This window comes from Amphiprion ocellaris, chromosome 10, assembly GCF_022539595.1.
Source record: "Amphiprion ocellaris isolate individual 3 ecotype Okinawa chromosome 10, ASM2253959v1, whole genome shotgun sequence".
Classification (NCBI taxonomy): domain Eukaryota; kingdom Metazoa; phylum Chordata; class Actinopteri; family Pomacentridae; genus Amphiprion; species Amphiprion ocellaris.
Genome location: NC_072775.1, coordinates 766,886 through 785,013, shown reverse-complemented (window position 1 = coordinate 785,013; position 18,128 = coordinate 766,886). Strand labels below are relative to the sequence as shown.

The 18,128-nt window shown below is 39.4% G+C and overlaps 1 protein-coding gene across 2 annotated transcripts in view; it reads left to right on the top strand.

The window, feature by feature from the left end:
- Positions 1-18,128, top strand: part of cdh6 (cadherin 6) — a 224,831-nt gene that overhangs the window by 59,073 nt on the left and 147,630 nt on the right. For both annotated transcript variants that reach the window (XM_055014274.1, XM_023272148.3), the window contains exons 3-5: positions 8,150-8,444; positions 8,560-8,679; positions 12,497-12,670. In XM_055014274.1, the coding sequence (XP_054870249.1) occupies positions 8,150-8,444; positions 8,560-8,679; positions 12,497-12,670 (589 nt within the window). The remainder of the gene's footprint in view (positions 1-8,149; positions 8,445-8,559; positions 8,680-12,496; positions 12,671-18,128) is intronic.

The window sequence follows — 18,128 nt, the reverse complement described above, 5'->3', positions numbered from 1 at the left end:
TAAAAATAGACCTGGCACATTAAAATAGCAGCACAGAAAATGGAGGTATGTGTGAGATAGAGCCAGTGATCACATAGGCAGAAACTGGCAAAGCAGCAGATGGTCTCTGACAGCCAGAACTCCCCACAGCACAACTCTGTGTACATTGGCCCTCAGAGCTTCTATTGGCTACTCCTTTCATTTGTTAGCCATCCGTTGGGCCCCTGGGCACTGAAATCAATGTGAACCTAATCAGAATAACAGTGAGGCAGGCTACCAAGGCCAAAACCAGTAAAAATCAATCCAAAGAAAGATGAAGGAGGGCAAAACCTTCAGTGCATTTGGTCAGATCACATATTAAGTGTTTGCAACAGGCCAGTCTCCCAAGCAGACCTGAATTTAGCTCCAAGGGTTTCATAGTGTTTTTCATTGTAATGCCATCACTGGCTTAAGCAGACCTTGGACTGGGCTTTAATTTTTATTTTTTTTGCTTCAGAGGAACGGGACTTCTGTGGGGACAGAGATATTAAGTTGAAAGGAAAATCCTCTCATTGACAACCCAGCAAAATTCAACAGGCCAAGTCTGCAGATTTGGATTTTTTTTGTTGAAAAGGAAGAGGAGGCTGTGAGTCAGCACTCTTGTTTCCCATCACGGCTGATTGGTATGGGCAAGGAAGTGAGTTCTGAAGGCCAGAAAGCTCTGAGGCTGGTGCTCTCATCGACTTCTGGGTTAGGATAACAACCCACATAATGAACTGCAGCTTTCTTAGCATGTAAAGCCATTGTGCAAATGAAACATGAGTCTGCATTAGTGGATAATGATCTTTGACGGCCTTGTGAAGCGACCGCACATCCAGCCTTCAACTATCACAGGATGCTGCAGAGCTACAGTATCTGGAGCATCCCTGAACACCTACAGCACTATAGAGCTCAGAGTTTCACCAGCTGGATGCTACATAAAGATGTCTGCTGCTGATTTTCATTCCTGGCATATCCCTGCACACACCAAACCCTTACTAGGATTCTCTGCGCTACTCTGATTGTACTTGTTAGAGGAGAACTCTGACATGAGACATGAGATTGTTTGTGATTAAACCCAAAGGAAATCATTCTCAGTTTCATCTCTGTAGATTAATCTAACTCCACAACACATACCTGTTAAAGCTGTCATTTAAAGCAATCTACATGCTTTACTATTTGTTCTACGTGTTATTTTAAATAGAAGGCGGCACCAGTGTAGAGCAGAATTCATTAAGAAAGTCAAATGTAAATTTAGAAATTCACATCTACTATATATCTACCACTATCTGTCTGTGACACGGCTGCATTTCCCTCAATAGATAGCGAATGGAGCTTTATTCTCTCTTAACGTACTCAGCTGTTGTTGAATTTCTTGATTAACAGGAAAACAGGAAAAACTATGTGATTGTTTCCCAATGGTACCAGTCTCCAGTTACTGTTATGCTGCCAGTTCCATTAGGTTATCATTACTAATGCATTCATGTTCTAAATTTCACCAGTCCACATGTCCAACAATTAGAACTGAGAATCATTAAGATCTGAAATCAAGGAGCAGAAGCAGAATCATTAAAATACAAATGAAACATCTGTTTTAGTTTAACTGAAATGCAATGGGACTTTAAAGCATCTACTGCTGTCACATCCAAATCAATAATCAAATGCTGCATTAGTTTTTTATTATTTATTCATTAGTCTAATGGTCAGAGCAGTTGCAATTTAGGTTTTAAATGCCATACCCATATTTTTCACCGGATAAACCCCTCTAACTTTATTTAATTTTTCATCTGAGGATGGACAGGCTATAGCTTCTGTTTAGCAGTGACACAGAGCTGCTAGCATGGCTGTAGATTGTAACTTTTGTTTTTGTGTTATTGCACTTCATACGGAAGTCTCTCATGTCTGCAAATAGCAGCAATATGTGATTACTGTTTCTGAGCAGGATCAGCTAGCATACTGGCCAGTCATTAATAACAGAAGCTGCAATCACTTTGTTTTGTTCTTATTTTTAGATTTGCTTTCATTTTTACTTCTATTTTTCCACGCTGTGTATGAACCAACATATATCCAACAACCACAGGATTTCAGGGCAGCAGAAGGCTCCGTCTAGGTGGTTATATGGCTGAGGTTAGGGCATGTTAGACAATGTGGGGTTTATCAGCACTGCATTGCAGTGGGAAAGGAGGCTGATATAAAGAGTTCATTCACAAAAAACACATTAAAACCACTTGAATGAATACACCAACACCAGTTTGATTGATATTCCTTTGAGTGCACAGAAAAAAAACAATTTAGAGAAATTGAAGCAACCCAACACCAGTTTTGACTGATATCCTCTAGAGGGCACATGATTTAGAAAAATAAATCAAAATGGAGAGACCGGCTTTTCCAAATGATTGTGAATATATTTGCAGCAAAGCACAGCGACAACCTGTGTACTGTTTTCACATTTTCACAGTATACGATTAAACACCAACCTCTGGGTCTCAGAATTCTCCAAAATCTTTTAGCCAAGCATACATTACTGCCTGCAACATGCTGTGTATCCGTAAATACAGCCCAAAAAACATGCAGTATGTTAACTCAAATAGAACTGATTTAAAATTAGATTGGCAATCAAATAGTTTAGGGTGCTCACAGAAAAGCAGTGCAGTATTCAGTTCTTCAGCACATGCAGAATCACATCCCATCAGTCCTATAATAGGTAACAAACACTGCATGAAGCAGGCTAAAAAAAAAACAAAAAACATTAGACTGACATAAATCTATCCACAGTCAGTGTTTGTAAGTAGTTCACATCTTCCACAGGTAGCAGCTGTAATGGCTCTCACACACACACACACACACACACACAGACGCACACACACACACACACACACACACACACACACACACACGCACACACACACTCATAATCAAAGGCTTCGCCCGAACACCTGGCCTGCAGGAGTAAAGCAGGGATGAAGGGATGAAAGGTGAACAGCGAGCCACTTGAGGTCGAGAGATAAAGACAAAGACAAGAGGTGAGAGGGAGAGAGCCGGGTTATTGCTGCAGGTATGAGAGCAAAAGCAGAAGAACTCACAGCAGATCCCATAGATGTTTACTCCTTCAGGCACAACACAAACTCTGGCTTTTCTGCTGCTCTCTATTCATTTTCAGCTGCACTTTCTGCCTTCAGAAGAGTCTTGTTTTGATTCTCAATCTGGAGCTGACTCTTGGTCTTTCTCTTGGTGTTTCTGCCTGTGCTCTTCTTTGCTTCTGTCTTATATAAACCTGTCACCATCACACACCGGCATGTCCACCTCCTCCCTCCATCCACGTAGGCATGTGAGAAAGGAGGCTTTTTGGTCCGTACGCTGTAAAAGAGGTGTGGATTCATCTGTCCTTAACTCACAGGAAAATGAATGTGCAGAAATGCTGTAAATGTGTGCTCATTGCTTTGGTTTATGTCAGTAAACTGAGGAAGTAGAACTCTATCACACTACTCAGGGCAGCATCAGTTGTGTAAGGTGTAAATAAATAAAGGAGACATGTTTTTCATGAATAAATCAGCCTAAATGTATAGTTTCAGGCATTAATTAAGCTGCTTGTTCTCATAGATTCAACATATTCTCCTAACTAAACGACTAAATACTTAATTAGCCGCTGCTCTTCAAACCGACTGATGTGAGCAAGAGGCTTTTAATATTCTATTATGCGGCTGTCAACAAATCCTATTCAAAGAGCAAAAAGTAAAAGTCTTAATACTGCCTGACACCCATACCCTGTCCTACTGAAGACATAAACCTTTGAAACAGTTGCAAAGCTCTATTTTGAAAAAGAAAACTGTAAATGTTACTCAAACTGGAGGAAGTAGTGCATTTTGGGGGAATTGTTTTCAGCTACAGGACAATTTGGTGCTCTAGTGAGTATTTGGAGCAGCAGGATGGTGTATGTGGAGTCAAAATAAACTCCAGTGTGTAGCAAAAAGAACGTGACACCCAACGCAACGGGGTTTAATGTTTTAATGGAAACAGTGCAGCTGCTGGACTTGGATACACACACAATACCTGCTAGTTGTACATATTCATTACTGCTTTCCACGGGATGTGTCAAGACAAGATGTAATTCGTGATGGCTGAGGCTTAACCCTCGTGTCATCCTGCAGGTCAAATTGATCCGTTTTAAAGTATGAAAATGTGGAGGAAAAAAACTGTGAAACTTCTGATGTCCACATTTTCAACATTTATGGGAAATCTTTGAACATTTTTTGGTGGAAAAAAAGAAATGTCAAAAAAAATGTTTCTTTAAGAACATTCACATAAAAACCAACCAAAATCCACTGGATTTTGGTTGGTTTTTATGTGAATGTTCTTAAAGAAAATATTAGAAGTTTTACTGATATATATTCAATCACTTTGGATATTTTTAGGATTTTTTTCGAATATTTTTACTCATTTTCTGAAAATATTTACAAGAATTTTCTTGCCAAATTTGGGGGGTAGGGGGGTTTAAAATAAAATTTTTCAGGGAAACTTGTAAAGAATTATTGGAATTTTCTTCCTGAAGGTTTGGCAAATTTTCAGAAATTTAGGAATTTTTTTTTTTTTGGCTGAATTTTTGGATTTAGGAAACTGGACTGTGTTTTGGTGACCCAACCATCCACATCGACCTCCACCCAAACTCATGGATTCCTCATGGGAGCTGCTGCACCCCATTCTGGCTGTGAAATGGCTGCTGAAAGTCATTGACTTCAAATCAAAATCGCAGTTTGGAACAATGCAATTAGCAAATTGCATTGCAAAGTGCAGCACTCCTGACCGAGGGTTTGAACTGTCATGTCAGTGGTTTTTACAAACTCATGCCGTCCTCTTTGTGTGACACTTTGCCCAGTTGAAAACTCATCTCACCTCCAACAACCTGTATGAAACCTTTCAATCCGGATTCCGCTCTCATCACAGCACTGAAACTGCTCTCCTCAAGGTCACCAACGATCTCCTCCTCTCCTCAGACTCTGGACAAGTCACCATCCTCATTCTTCTCGACCTCTCAGCAGCATTTGACACAATCAATCACTCCATCCTCCTGTCCCGCCTTCAATCCTCCATTAACATCACCGGCACCGCCCTCACCTGGTTCACATCATATCTCACTAATCGACAACAATTCATCAAGGTCAACAACTGCACATCCCCCACCGCCCCCCTGTCCCATGGTGTCCCTCAAGGATCAGTCCTTGGCCCCCTCCTCTTTATCCTGTACCTCCTCCCCCTCGGCAACATCATCCGCCGCCACAACCTACACTTCCATTGCTACGCCGACGATATCCAACTCTACATCTCCACCAACACCACCGCCACCACCACCCTCCCCTCTCTCTCCAGCTGCCTGGCCGACATTAAATCCTGGATGAGGAAAAATTTTCTCCTGCTAAACTGCGACAAGACTGATCTCATCTTTAGTGGACCTAAATCACTCACACCATTTCCCCACTCCCCCATTACCATTGATAACACCACCCTATCTCCTTCTGCTCACATCCGCAACCTCGGTGTGATATTTGACAGCAACCTCACTTTTGAACCCCACATTAATCAGATCACCAAAACTGCCTATTTCCATCTCCGCAACATCGCCCGTCTCCGCCCCTTCCTCTCCTTCTCAGCCGCTGAAACCCTCATTCATGCCTTCGTCACTTCCCGCCTTGACTACTGCAATAGCATTCTCTTCGGCTCCACCTCCAAAGTTCTCAATAAACTTCAACTCATTCAAAACTCTGCTGCCCGACTCCTCACCCGAACCTGTTCTCACGACCATATCACCCCCGTCCTGCAGAACCTCCATTGGCTCCCCATTTCACACCGCATCCAGTACAAACTGCTTCTCCTCACCTTCAAGTCCATCCATAATCTTGCCCCCTCTTACCTTACCGATTTGCTCCTCCCCTACACCCCCCCCAGGAATCTCCGTTCCTCCCACACAAACCTCCTTTCCATCCTGCACAGGACCAGCCGGCGACATTGGGGGGACAGAGCCTTCGCCATTGCCGCCCCCACACTCTGGAACTCACTCCCCCATGCCCTCCGTGACTGCACCAACCTCACCACATTTAAATCCCTTTTAAAGACTCACCTTTTTAGATCTGCTTTCCTTAAGTGATTCTGCATTTTATCTTGAACTTGTTTTACTATCTACTGATTTTAATTAACAGTTTTGTTTTATCTTATTGTATTTTATGTACAGCGTCTTTGAGCTTTTGGAAAAGCGCTTTATAAATAAAATTTATTATTATTATTATTATTATTATTATTATTATTATTATTATTATTATTATTATTATTATTATTATTATTATTAAGATAAGATAAGATAAAGTTCTTTATTTCTCCCCACTCCAGGGGAAATTTACATTGTTACAGCAGCTTTATTTACAATATATACAAGGGTGGCAAAATTTTTAACAGAAAAAATAAAAATAAAAATAAAGTTTAAAAGTGCAGAGATGTGCAGTGTAAGAATGTCAGTGCAAATTTTATGGTTTGGGGTGGTAATGATATAGTCCAGTTTATGTTAACATCAGCCAGTGATGCTGATGTTGTAAAGTCTTATAGCAGATGGGATGAAGGACCTGCGATAGCGCTCTTTCTTGCAGGGTGGATGTCTCAGTCTGCTGCTGAAGGAGCTGCTTAAAGACCCCACAGTGTCATGCAGTGGGTGAGAGGGATTGTCCATGATGGATGTGAGCTTTGCCAACATCCTCCTCTCACCCACCTCCTCTATGGAGTCCAGGGAACAGTCCAGGACAGAACCTCCTCCTGACCTTCTGTTTAGTCTCTTTCTGTCCCTTTCAGTGCTCCCTGCTCCCCAGCAGACCACTGCATAGAAAATAGCAGACGCTACCACAGAGTCGTAGAATGTCCTAAGCAGAGTCCTGCACACTCCAAAGGATTATTATTATTATTATTATTACTTTGGATGGTATCCCATGTGGTAAAGCTCTGTTATGTTTTCAATCTGTTCCATAGTGATGTTGAACTTTTTAATTATATTGCAAGTCAGAAGGCAGTTGCAATATCTGAGAAAAATGCACATGTTCTCATCCTGCTGACAGGCACTTGTATGTGAATTACACATGCAAAAAAAATGAAAAGGATGCATGTATTTTTAGCAGCCTTGGGTCCACGTCGCTCAGAAATGGACTTAACTGTATTAACTTTGACTGCAGGCTGAAGCACAAGCAATTAAAATTGAAAACAAAGAAAAACATTTAATTACATGACCTGCTCACCCATGGCGAAAGCACAAAAATCAAGGAAGAGTGACCAAATCACCAAAGCAAAATTGGGCAGACAAAGCCCTTCTGCAGTGCTCCTGGTGAGCTATGAAGCCGTGAAACAAAAGTATGTAGCATATGCAGCATCATAGACCCGTTCCCAGTGGAATCGACGGGTAAGAGGGCAACAAGAATGTCACTACACTTGTGTTTCTGCTTCCAACAGACATTAGTAGTGATCTACAACAATGTAAAAGGTTCCTTGTCAGGAAAAGGTGATCAGATTAGATTATATCAGATGAGAAAAAGGTTATAAGTTTGAGGCTACAAAGCCATAATATTGTAAAACATTGTGACATTTTCTTATCAACTTGTGACTTTTATTCTTAAAGGCTCAGATTTTTCTTTCTATCGTTGGTGCTCACAAAATATCGACGGAAAGAAAATGAATGAGAAAATGTTGAGAGGAAATTAAAACTAAATACTGTAATATAAAACCTTACACAACATCTCTGCAGCATTTACACTAAGTATTTGGTGTTGCAGCTAAAACGCAGACTGGAGGATCTTTTGTCCAGCCATTCCTGAATGCATTTGTATTACCTTCAGTTTTTTAAAACGGAGAACACTGAAAAATTGGCTTTATATCTGTGATAAAAGGCTCTGCCATAACTTTAAAGACTGAGGGTGAAACTTCAATTAAGCAGTGTACTGTAGTGGAAAGAGTTTAATTTACCCTGAAGTGGAGTTATTACAATTTCTGGAAGTCTGAGACATTTTCCTCGTCTGTCATGTATTAGATGTGACATGTCGAAGCTCTGAGGTCTGTTACGTAGTTGTCAGGTATATAAAACATCACAGGTTTGACACTAATATGCTGAATGTGTGTCCTTCTGCAGCTCCAGTCAGACCAGGACCACGGCAACGGCTTGGTCAAGTACGTTCTCTCCGGGGAAGGTGCCGGCACCATCTTCGTCATCGATGAGAATAACGGCGACCTGCATGCCACTCGCCGCCTGGATCGCGAAGAGAAGTCGTTTTACATCCTCAGAGCCACAGTGGTCAACAAACGGACGGGTCAAAAACTGGAGCCCGAGACCGAGTTCACCGTCAAACTCCACGACATCAACGACAACGAGCCTCACTTCAGCAAAGAGGTTTACACCGGCAGCGTACCCGAGAGGTCTGACATCGGTAAGGACGACTCGCACTGCACTTTCACTGCAGCTTTTGATCCATCTCCATATAATTGTGCTTCATTTTCTTGTGATACTTGTCAGTAATAGCCGTGTAAACATGAATCTTACAGGTACCTCAGTCATACAGGTGACGGCTACAGATGCTGATGACAGTATGTACGGGAACAGTGCCAAGCTGGTCTACAGCATCAGCCAGGGACACCCATACTTCTCTGTGGACCCAAACACAGGTATTTAGTCACTTTACAGTGATGCACCAAAGGTATACATGTTTGAATTCTTTAGAGAGCAGAGCATCAACCATGCAGGGATTTTTATTGCCTTATAAGGAATCTTGAATCTTGCATTCTTTGTCTGTAACGTGAATCAACCAACAAATATGTATAAAAACGTGTCTGAGTGTAGCTGCAGAGATTATGGATGAAGCATGTTTAATACTCCAGCAAACACAACAGTGTGATTTTACACAGGTACTAAAACAGTCATCATTTTGTTTTTTTACTGAGTAGTGTCAGTGCCAGTCCTGTTGAGATGAATGTCATAAATTAATGAATCAAAGAGTTAGCAGCTGGATGCAAAGATGAATTCAACGCTTTGTTTCAATGTTACAGCTTAAAAGTGTTTAGTGGCTGTAATGTGCAGTAGCAGCAGGAAATTTGAAATAGATTGGACTGATATTTTGGTACATACTGTAGTGTTCCTTTAATCTAGTCTCAGCCTGTCAGAAAGCTGCCCTGTAGTGGGTGCACAGAGAGGAAACAATAAATTCAATAAATTAACATATCCAAAATATCACACTCTTTACGGCAGAAAAACAATTCAATTCAGTTGGATTAATATAACTCAAAATCATAGCAGAAGTAATCTCAGGACAGTATTATCCAGAGAAACCCTACAGTTCCCCCTTGAGCAGCGCCTGGAGAAAGTGGGGAGGAAAAACTCCCTTTTGACAGGAAAAAAACAGCGACAGAACCAGGTACAGGAAGGGCAGACATCTTCCTCGACTGGTTGGGGTGAGGTGAAAATATGAGCACTGACCTACAATATACTGTGGGGGAGTCGGTGCTGCCAGTAGCTGTAGAGGAACATGTTGATCTGATGCAGGGAGATGAGGGAAAGAGAGGACAGACAAGACATACCTGTGTGGATTCTCAGTCATCCAGGTCGTAATGAAGTATCTAAATGCTAAAATGATGGCAAATGGGCTTGCTTGAGTATTTTTTAAGACATTCCTCTTATCCAAAAGGCTTCTTGGGTTCTAAATAACTGTAGCAAGAGTCAGTTTTAGCACTTTGTGGTGAAGGCGACAAAGCCAAAACTGCAGGAGAGAGGAGATATAATGTTAATGCAGTAGATGGGAGGTTCTCAGTACATCGTGGAAGAATTGCCAGCAGAGTAACCATGGGATGGTTCATAGTCACATAAGTGAGCACTAACTTTAAAGAAAGTTTTTGAATCCTTATCTGTAAAGTTGAAAATGTGTCTGCTTCCCATCTCAGGTTTTTAGACAGTGCATTTTCCAGTGTCTGCACCAACAGCAGAATTTAATTTGTGTGAACAGCGTGAATCAGCATCTGTGGTACTTTGAATAGGATGCCCTCCTTTGTTGCTGCTTTATATCACATTTTCAGCCAATACCTCTGTTTTTCTGCTACATAAAACTCTAGAAAGAAGCAGCATTGGAAAGTAAATACACACTTAGTGCATCGTCACCTTGCACTTTTATGTGTCTGCTCCACTGAATAAAAAGAAAATGGTAATATCTTCCACTGTTATTTCTGCTACCGTACAATCAAAACCCAGCTCAGCCCTGATCTGATGTTCTCATCCCTTTAGATAATCAGTTCATTAATCTCCTTCTCTGCTCATCTGTTTGTTTCTAACAATTAGAGGAGTCAGGGCCATGGTCAGATTACTGCTGGCTGTGGATTATACAGTAATGATAGACCATGGAACATGAAGACAAATACAAATACTGAGACAAAAAGTGAATGTGTGGCGCAATTACCAAAGGAGTAATTTAACATTTTGGGAAGTACGCATTTTTGCTTTTTTTTTTTCCAGGTGTGAAACGAGAAAGCTGATGCCGATCTCTATATGTGCTATAGTTCCTTAAGATTTCATACTGCAATGTCCAGTTTTCATTGCTCTTACCCTGCAGCATCGCTGTGCTTCCACTATAATCAATGAACCTGACTATAGCCGATATGTGAGCAGCATCTGAGTGGTACATAAGCGCTGCAAATGCAAGAATAGATGAGTCTTAGACAAGTTTATTGCATGAGGTGTGTGCAGCCCTTCTACATAGAAATAGGTCGTAAAATCTCTGCATTTGTTTAACCCTCCTGTTGTCTTCATTTATGGGCACCAAAAAATATTGTTTCCTTGTCTGAAAAAAATCCAAAAAATCAGCCAAAAAGTTCCCCAAACTTCTGAAAATTTGCAAAACCTTCAGGAAGAAAATTCCAGTAATTCCTTAAAAGTTTTTTTTTTTAAATCCCCAAATTTGGCAATAAAATTCTTGTAAATGTTTTCAAAAAAGGAGTAAAAATCTTCCAAAAAAATCCTAAAAATATCTAAAGTGATTGAATATATATCAGTAAAACTTCTAATATTTTCTTTAAGAACATTCACATAAAAACCAACCAAAATCCAGTGGATTTTGGTTGGTTTTTATGTGAATGTTCTTAAGAAACTTTTTTTTGTTTAACATTTCTTTTTTTCCACCAAAAAATGTTCAAAGATTTCCCAAAAATGTTGAAAATGTGGACATCAGAAGTTTCACTGTGAAAATATATTTTTTTCCACATTTTCAAACTTTAAAACGGGTTAATTTTACCTGCAGGACGACACGAGGGTTAAGCCTCAGCCATCATGAACTATATCTTGTCTTGCGATCGACAAATCCAGTGGAAAGCAGTAATGAATATGTCCAACTAGCAGGTATTGTGTGTATATCCTTAACTTTATTCCCCACATAGTCTGCTGTAGCCTGTAGATTCATTTGCCTACAATTTACCTATATTACACAAACTTGGTCAAACTGTAGGTGATGCTGTACGGAATAGCACCAATTTGGCTCTAAAGTGAGTGCTGTTATCAGCCACAGAGACTCACATAGTGGTTTTGGATCATTTTGAACCTTATAGTTGAGTTTTCTCACTAGTATTACACCCAGACAATATCCTTTTATTATTTCTTGTGTCAGTATGAGGGGAATTAGTTACTATGCAGGTCTAGAATGTCACAAACACCAGTGTATTCATTTTTTTTTTTTTTTTTTTAATCTGTTCATGCAGTGGCCACCGGAGTTCGGCTGCGCCCATAAATTCAGCACAGCTCATGTCAAAGTTTACAATGAGGAAGCGTTAAAAGGCTATTTTTTTTGGCAATAATTTGGGGCTTCAAGACTACAAAGTCCAGTTAAACAGGGTTGAAATCGAGATGTGCAGCAGCAGCAGCAAATATTGTGTCATTAGTGTAACTTAATCCAGCTTTGATTCAGCTGTAGGAGAGTAAATAGATAAAAGTAAGGCTGATATAAATGAGATAATTTCTCTTGATCGTATGCTTGTATCATTTACTAAATTTCAGTGTGAAAAAAAGAAGAGCTCTTTTTGAGGAAAAATCACCAAAATTTGGCAGTTTTTTCTCAAACAAAATCAAAGTCCAATGGTGAAATTTCACAATTTCTGTTGTCTTATTACAAAGAGTGGCTTTGTTTTCTTACTGGTGAGTAAAGTTTGCACTATAGTGATTTGCAAATCCAGACTCAAGTTTCAAAGATTTAAAATAGTTTTTGGCATCCTTGTCTGTTGATTAGAGATACCATTGTAGATGCACCTGACTTTATCTGCAAAACAAGTGTAACAAGCTGTGTATTGATTGGCAAAAACTAAGTATCAGTGTAACAGATGGCAGGTTCATCTCTCTAACACCCACTAAACAAACAAGTTAACTTCATATCAGCTTGAGAAAAAGCGGAAAGACAAAGCAAAGTGAAAATCATGGCTGGAATTGAAACACAGACTTGTCATTTTTGTCCAGGTGTGATCCGGACCGCCTTGGGTCCTGGCGACATGGATCGCGAGCAGAGGGAGCACTACCAGGTGGTGATCGAAGCCAAAGATATGGCCGGGCAGAGAGGAGGGCTCACTGGTACCACCGTGGTGAACATCACTCTCACTGATGTCAATGACAACCCTCCCCGCTTCACTCAGAGTAAGACACCAGATGATGAAACACGGAGTCACACACATGCATTAATTATCCAGTTCAGGAGCACCAAAAGCTCGAAAACTGTTCTGTTTTTCCATGTGAAGCACCAGAATCAAATGCTTGTAGTCATGTCTGCTAGAGTTTCTTCCTGAGATTAAACATAAACTGGATGACTCTTATTTGACCTGCAATAGAAATCAACGGAACACGAAAAGAGAAGTTAGAGACTGAAATGTCACAGTTTATATCTGCAAATCAAATTTACCCACAGGATTCAATGAGGTGTTGCGTTTAAATGGCAGCCACCTCTGAAAACATTTGATATTTTACCTTTTAATGAGAAAAGGTGTGATTTTAGGGAGCAACACAATGTGTAAACACTAGTGGGAATCTTGATTAGTGAGTGAGGTGGAACTGGTGCATGTGTCGTTAACTTACTACTGGCTGAATGTAAGGCAGGAGAGTCAAATTCGTTTTAGTTCAGGTTCCACATTCAGCCCAGTCTGATCTCCAGTGGACCAGTAAAACCACAGCATGGTAACCTGGAAATAACCACAACTCCTAATGGTTCCTTTGGTTTAGTGCAAAAAGTACATTCTGAAAATGTTCACATTTAAGGAATTTTTTTTTTTTTTTTTTTTTTTTTTTTAGAAAACATTAAGAACTGAAATTTCTAAAGAAAAATAAGTGAAATTTCAGCAACATTATGTCTGTTTATCATTTCCACATTACAACTTCCAGATCACAGTTTATCTACAAAGGAACACAACTTTTAGTCAGAGGTGTCTGGAACTGAACAATATAGTATTTGACCAAATTTGATATGACAAAAAAGTTACAAAGCAACAAAAAAATGGATAAACAACAAAAACAAAACAAAAATATGACACAAATGAGACCAAAAATGGAAGAGTGAAAAACAAAACAACAAAAAAGTCGAAAAACAACACATGTGAGACAAAACAACAAATAAAGCAAAACACAAATTGACAAAAATGAGACAAAAAACACAAGCGAGACAAAAAGGAAACACAAAATGACAAAAACATGAGACAAACAAAATTCAGACAAAAAGCAACTAAAACAGACAAAATATTACAAAAATGAGACACAAAATGACAAGAGAACAATGAACAATCTAGTATTTTACTTTATGATCAAAACAACTTGTCATGGTCTAGAAATGATTTTATATTTATAGTTTAACTAATTTACAATCTGCAGTTAATGTCTCCTCTGGAAAAGTCGTCCCGCGGGCCGCATGTTTGACAGCCCTGCTGTAAGCGGAGCTGTCGCTGCTAAGATAATGACAGAGAGTGTTTTAAATCATGTTAGTTGAAATGAAATCAGCAGCTTTACTGTCATTATAAACTCCCCCAAACATCAGCAGAGAAGCTGACCGATGCAGATCTCTGCAGGGAGGCTGAAGTTCACAATGACAATAATGACCTTAAAATCTGATTCATTTCAGATGTCACACTGGTCAAGATTTATTGTTTCATTTGTGCAGCTTATTAACTGTCACTTGCATGATTTAAGTCCTTTCGTACAAATTCTGCAGAGGTTTGTACAAGCAGCTGCAAGCAAGAAACTAAATATATGGAAGCTGGAGAATGGCGCTTGAGTACAAAGAACTAAATGGGTGTAAGACAGTTTGTTCTTTGACTGAAGGACAAACACACTTCCTCAGACCAACTCTGCTCTCACAGATGAACTCTACTCGCATGAACTGACCTCACTTCTGACAATCTGAGGGCACAAACTACTGGAGGCGTGTTGTCAGCGCATTCACCACACAGTGTCCTTGAACCTTGACTGACAGCTTTCATTAACTGAACAACAGGAAGTCTGTTTGGCCAGAGACTCCATTTATTATTCATTCTTTTCATGTTCAATTGAGAATCCAGAATTGAAAAATGACAAATGCTATTGGCTATTTCATGATTCACTTATGAATCGAACCCAAAAAAACTAATAACAGCTTGTTTGTGTGAAATAATATAATTTGCTCAGACGTATAATCATCTGAGTGGTCATACTGAGTGAAGTTATGTAGTGTGATTAGGAGAAGCATTCTGTGTTGATGTACATCTGTAGGGGTTGGAGTTAAGGTACTTTCAAATAACAAGCACCTCCATTATCTTCACAACGGCTGCAGCCAGGACAGAGAGAGGCTGACCGCCACACTCACATGCCTGCATTGGATTGTCATTCAAAATGCTGAACCACTTGACAGATGCAGGCATCATTTTGATCCCCATGCTTCCAGGAGGAGCACAGCAAAAGAGAAAGAATAGAGCTGGCAGTTGAAGAATCCAGTGGCGAAACTGATGGGGGTTAGGAGTCCAAGTCAAGACGGCTGGGTTTAGGACGGACCAGTGGAAGAAGGATTGCAAAGGGACTGAAGCCTAAGACAAAGATAGAGATGTTCCAAGATGAAGATGTCAAAATGAGCTGGTGGTGACAGTGAAGATATTTAACCCTCATGTCGTCAAAATTGACCAGTTTTAAAGTTTGAAACTGTGGGAAAAAAATATATTTTCACAGTGAAACTTCTGATGTCCACATTTTCAACATTTTCGGGAAATTTTTGAATATTTTTTGGTGGAAAAAAGAAATGTTAAAAATGTTCTTAAAGAAAATAGAAGTTTTAGTGATATATATATATATATATATATATATATATATATATATATATATATATATATATATATATATATATATATGGAATTACTTTAGATACTTTTAGATTTTTTTTGGAAGATTTTTACTCATTTTTTGAAAATATTTACAAGGATTTTCTTGCCAAATTTGGGGGATTTTTAAAATAAAACTTTTAAGGGAAACTTTTAAGGAATTATTGGAATTTTCTTCCTGAAGGTTTTGCAAATTTTCAGAAATTTGGGGGGGTTTTTTTCTGAATTTTTGAATTTTTGTCAGACAATGAAACAATATTTTTTGGTGCCCGTAATTGAGGACAACAGGAGGGTTAAGTTGAACAACTCTTACTTGACCTGCAATAGAAATGGACGGAACATGGAAACAGAAGTTGGAGAAATGCCGCAGAGTTTATATCCGCAAATCAAATTTACCCTCAGGAATCAATGAGGTGTTGCATTTAAAATACAATCAAGCCAGAGGGTTTTTTTGCCTGTAGCAGAATGATAGCAACGTGCAACCAGACCACTATGCTCACCAGAATGGACTGGCAAAACCACATTAAGCCAGTCAGCTCCGAGCACTCGCTGAAGACTTTCCACGCTCACAGTTCCTGCTCACAGCGTTGTTGTGGACGGACCTGTAAATAATGCTGACATACCAGAGGCCAACAATCGCTGCACTACAAGCGTAGCAACACACTTAATGAAGTTTCCCGCTAACTCTATAACTCATCCTGTCCATCACAGCAGGAGCACCGTTCACTCCCAGCATGTCACACCATTCAAAGTCCAGCCCTGTCTGCTGGAGAAATGAAACACTACTTCTCTGGAAAATGATTTTTGCCAGCTGTGTGCGTCGTTCCAGGGGAATTAGTCCAACTAACATTAATTCTTCCCGAAAGCTTCTTAATTAATTAAACTTAATTAATCCTTAATCACTGGAACAGTCTCATTGTAAACATGCAGGCTTTGTACCAAGAACTCTCTCAAGACCTCTGTGGATTCAACAGCAGCACTGTCTATTTATAAAAACCTTCTCCAAATCTAGCCTCAAATTACATTTTGGACTGCTGTGGCTTAAGGCTGCAGCTAACAAGTGTTTATTGTTTAATCTGTAGATTACTGTTCAGGATAATTAGCATCATTCATTCTGTAAAATGTCAGGAAATTACCAGAAAGACCTGTCACAGTTATGTTTAAATTACCAACTAGCAGTCCCTATTTAGACAAAAGTAGCAGATTGTCACATTTGAGAGGCTTTAATTATCAAATTTCTGTCTTTATTTAGTGCTAATTAAAATCACTGACCTCAGAAGTGAACTTGTGAAATTCTGACAGTTTGGAAGACTTGAACGGTGGTATTTTTTTCTATCCTGCTCTGGTGGAAGCAGCAAATGTTTTATTGCATCAAAATTAATGCAGCAGTGTAGCAAAGCAAAAAGTCGGCATGAGCACCTTCAACCCCTGAAGGCAGCACCCTGACTGGGAAGCTCCTGCAGCTGGTGGTGCGTCTCCATTATCCCTCATGTCGTCCTGCGGGTCAAAATGACCCGTTTTAACGTTTGAAAATGTGGGAAAAGTATATTTTCACAGTGAAACTTCTGATGTCCACATTTTCAACATTTCTGGGAAATCTTTGAACATTTTTTGGTAGAAAAATAGAAATGCTAAAAATGTTTCTTAAGAACATTCACAAAAAAATCAACCAAAATCCAGCAAAATTCGGTGGATTTTGGTTGATTTTTTTGTGAATGTTCTTAAGAAAATATTAGAAGTTTTACTGATATATATGGACTCACTTTAGATATTTTTAGGATTTTTGGGGGAAAATTTTTACTAATTTTTTGAAAATACTTACAAGAATTTTCTTGTCAAATTTGGGGGATTTTTTTTTTTTTTTTTAAATAAAACTGTTAAGTGAAACTTTTAAGGAATTACTGGAATTTTCTTCCTGAAGGTTTTGCACATTTTCAGAAATTTGTGGATTTTTTTTTGCTGAATTTTAGGATTTTTTCAGACAAGGAAACAATATTTTTTGGTGTCTGTAAATGAGGACAACAGGAGGGTTAAGCTGCAGTCAAGCTCCAAAAACACTGATTCCTACATTTCCTATAATGCAGCTCGATGGCATATATGTCTGCTGAGCCTGGCAGACGGCACACATGCCTTGTTTGCAGTGCAGCTGTGCCAGCAGATAACTCTGATGATACTTACTCATTATACACACACTTTCAAAGGCTCCTCATGACGAGTAAAATGAACTAGGTGTGTGAAATCGTTGCGTATTCCCTTTTAGATAAATGAAGAAAATGACACGGAGTGTAACAGGAGCTTCAGGAAGGGAATAAACAAATAATCTGAATACTAATTCTGGCACTGATTCCCATAGCAACAGGCCCTCCATGGTCAGCACTAATGCATAGATAAATACATTTATGGATCCAGAATAGTTCATTAATTAGAGCTGGTGTTCTGTGTGAGAGCAGATTAGGCTGTCCTATTTTGCCATCTAATGTTCATGATTGGAACTTAATCTATACAGGCTTTCTAAATGAGGGGTTAATTATTGAACCTGGTATGTGGCAGAGCTAAATGTTACAATGGGAGCTTGTAAGATGAGCCACAGCTAATCCAATAATTCAGATATAATGCTGCATAGACTGCAACAATCTCAATAGAACATAATGTTAACAGAATCAGAAATGCCACATTTAATGTTATACTGCACCAGTCTGTAAAGAAGCATTTCCCATGTAGATGCTTTTGGTTTTGTTTGGTTATTCAACAATAATCAAGACTTC